Here is a 3,521-nt window from a genome sequence, read left to right as displayed (position 1 = left end):
CTTAGCTTTGGACGTGAGTACGTGACTATTTTGGGCACCTAAAGCTGCCCCCACAACCTCGTAGCACCGGACCGGAGGGGCATATTCCAGGGCTCAATTCTCTCGCAGCCCGCGGCGCCCAGAAGACAACAATGGTAATCAATCCAAGCGTCACCTACTAACGCAAGCACGCAAAGTTTAATCCGCCGAATAAACCCTTCCGCCAACCACCCTATAAAGCCGCGGCCCGCCAGCGTCAACCTCTGTCCTCCCGGCACCGCACACCGCAACCTCTAAGCTCAAACCACAACGCGCACCCACACAAAGCCGAGAGCGCGCTCTCGCTCGCTCGCCGGCGGCGACAGAGGACAGGCATGGCCGTGTACATCCGCCTGGACGACGCCGTGCGCGCGCGCCTCCGCGGGGACGGGGGTGGCACCAGCAGCGGCAGCGACCACGACGCCTCCGCCTGCCTCTCCGACCTCGTCCAGGCCTTCCTCGAGACGGACGCCGCCGGCAACGGGGACGACGCGGCCGGGCCGGCCCCGAAAGGACGTGACGGGTACGACTCCGACGACGCGGACGGCGCCGCGGAGGCGGCCGCGTCCGTGCGGGAGCTGCTCGACCCGCCGGCCGCGGAGGACCCCTTCCGGATCAGGCTGGCGGCCGCCGTGTCCGCGGCGCTGGACGCGGAGGCGCCGCTGCGGGGGCACGGCGCGGCGTTCCGGCGCGCGGTGATGCGGCGGCTGCGTGCCGCTGGGTACGACGCCGGCGTGTGCAGGTCGCGCTGGGAGACGTGCGGCAACCTGACGGCCGGGACGTACGAGTACATCGACGTGGTCGTGCCGGCCGCGGGGAAGGCGGCGAGGTACATTGTGGACGCGGACTTCCGGGCGGGGCTGGAGGTGGCGCGCGCGACGGCGGAGTACGCGGTCGTCGTGGCCGCGGTGCCGGCCAAGGCGGTGGTCGCGCGGGAGGAGGCCGTGGGGCGCGCCGTGCGCGTGGCCGCCGACGCCGCGCGCCGGTCGCTCCGGGCGCACGGCCTGCACGTGCCGCCGTGGCGCAAGAGCCGGTACATGCTCGCCAAGTGGCTGGGGCCCTACAAGCGGTCGCCGTCCTCCTCATCATCGGCGTCCGGCGCAATGCCGGCGCCCGGCGGCCCCGGGATGGACATCATCAAGTGCCGCGCCGTCGGGTTCTTCCCGTCCCAGACGGCCGCGCCGGCGGCGAGGATCAAGTAAAAGCTCCTCGGCACCGCTAATTCTCCGCGCGCGTCTCTGGAAGATGTCATAGTCTGATAAGTAGATGTAGAGAGATGATCGATGAGTTGGAGCGTGCCTCGAATTCGTTTTTGTACAAACATTTTTGGTCTACCTAGACTATGAAAGGAGCAAATTGTTGGTCCATCCACCATCCACATGCATGATCGAAACCGTCAACCTTTCAAGCAGCCATGGCACGATTAAACTATGGATCTTGGTGAGCTGGAAACATAAAGGCGTGCGCATAAGATTTAATAGTAACAAAATAAAATTTAAAGAGAGATGAAAAGGAGCCATGAAATGGTGGACGCGGCGGGCGGGCGGGCGGGTGTAGGCGGATTAGCATGGGTCGAATTACGGCATTACTTTTATCAATCTGCGGTGGTTGTCGGCGACGAGATCGTAGTACTAGTAATATAAGGATCAACCAAGCAAGCAACATATGTTTAGTATTATCCTAAACGAATCAGGCGAGGTGGAATTCTGGGTGTGATCTTTCGTATGATATTTTGTCGCCGCAAGGATCCTGATGAAACACTGCCCTCAACCCTCCTCCTCTCTCTCTCTCTCTCTCTTGTGTACATTTTTCAGGCTTAAACAAGACTGTAGGAGCACCAAAAAGTAAAAAAAAATGAGACCAACTCAAAAGCTAACTCTCATTGGCATTTATTTATAGAAGAAACTTCCCGAGCACCACACGTCCAAGTAGGGTGGGCTGGCAGCAACCACTGTAGGAGCACCAAAAAGTAATTGCATGCCCGTAGCACCAAGGAAACAACGGGATTGCCATTTCGGTAGATGATCAAACAGTAGTTAGAAATCGGAGAGGATAAGGAAAAGGTGATGGAGTTGGGGCCGGAGGAAATAATGCCGGGTGTGGTCCATGGTTAGATGAATAACGGGGTAGTGGGGCCAGCGACGAGACCTGTCCACTCGAGCGCGCGTCGCCTAGCTTCTTCGCCCATGCGCCGCTCGCGGGGCCCGCAACTGATTCCGTCGAACGTCTCCGATCGAGCGAGGCCGCGGCCGGCACATCCAGGCGAGCTGACGAGGCTCCAGTCCATTGGCGAGACAGCGAAGCTTAGCGGCGTTGCACTTGCTAATGGTCCATGCCATGCATGTATCTGATTTCTAATCGATCGATCTACCTTCGTGTGTGTGTGTGTGTGATCCCCTCGCTTTCGAGCGGTACCACCACACGTCGGTGTGGGCTGGCCACGTGTGGTGCAACTGCGATCGTCTCGGCTCTACTCGTGTCTTCTCGGTTGGTGGTTTTGATTTTTTACTTCCGTTTTTCTTTCTCAGGTTACCAGCAGTGTTGCTCGTGGATTTCGCTCAAATTTGCGTGGGCGGGGGCACGAGTCACGCGTACCACCGGCCTAGTATGTGTCAATCGGCGATGTCGGGATATAGTATCTGGAGAGCACGGATCACGCGTTTGGACAAGACTGACCCACACGAGGACACGACACATGTGCAATGATAGACATGATGAGAGCGCCACCTTGACGTGACACAATGAAATGGTGGGAGCTAGCGGACGTGGAGTATCCAGTACCGAGCTCACATGCTCCCTGATCAACAGTAAATTAAAAAAAAATCTGAATTCATTTTGTGCTAACTTTGACAAATGTTCTCCGTGCTTGCAAATTTTTATCCCGAAATAACATTCATGGAAGTCGTGATAAAAAAACCGACACTCCAAAGATGCTATTTTCGAAAGCATTTTGGAGTGTTTTTTTTCATTGAAATTTTGCAAACACTGAGAACATTTATCCAAGTTTGCACCAAAAAAATTAGAAATTTTCAACTTTTTTCCTTCATTTTTTCGGAATTTACTGTTCATCCAAGCTCAAATGAGAACTGAAAATGCTTGGTTCAGAGGTTAGGCTAATGGACGGTCGTTATGCCTAGTTTATGTATTTCCCGGAAATTTTAAACAAGATTTGCATTAGGATCACATATTTTGATTTATGTTATTTTTGAGAAACAAACATCCATGTATTACTCACTGTCAGCATGGGAATCATGTTGGATACTCCCTCCGTTCCTAAATATAAGTCTTTTTAGATATTTCAAATGAACCACCACATACGGATGTATATAGACATATTTTAGAGTGTAGATTCACTTATTTTACTCCGTATGTAGTCACTTGTTGAAATCTCTAGAAAGACCTACATTTAGGAACGGAGGGAGTACATACAGGCATGCAGGATTGTAGGAACCTGATACACCCAAGTACTCACAACATTCAGTTTTGAGACAATTTTGGTTGTG

At 54.4% G+C, this 3,521-nt stretch overlaps 1 protein-coding gene across 1 annotated transcript; it reads left to right on the top strand.

The window, feature by feature from the left end:
* The first annotated feature begins 226 nt into the window (after positions 1-226).
* Positions 227-1,396, top strand: LOC119278099. Its single transcript, XM_037559458.1, has one exon. It carries the CDS (start codon positions 354-356, stop codon positions 1,218-1,220), a length of 867 nt encoding a protein of 288 aa, XP_037415355.1. The 5' UTR covers positions 227-353; the 3' UTR covers positions 1,221-1,396.
* Positions 1,397-3,521: the final 2,125 nt, after the last annotated feature.

This window comes from Triticum dicoccoides, chromosome 3B, assembly GCF_002162155.2.
Source record: "Triticum dicoccoides isolate Atlit2015 ecotype Zavitan chromosome 3B, WEW_v2.0, whole genome shotgun sequence".
Taxonomy (NCBI): domain Eukaryota; kingdom Viridiplantae; phylum Streptophyta; class Magnoliopsida; order Poales; family Poaceae; genus Triticum; species Triticum dicoccoides.
Note: the sequence above shows the minus strand (reverse complement) of the source record. Positions and strands in the feature narration are given on the sequence as shown.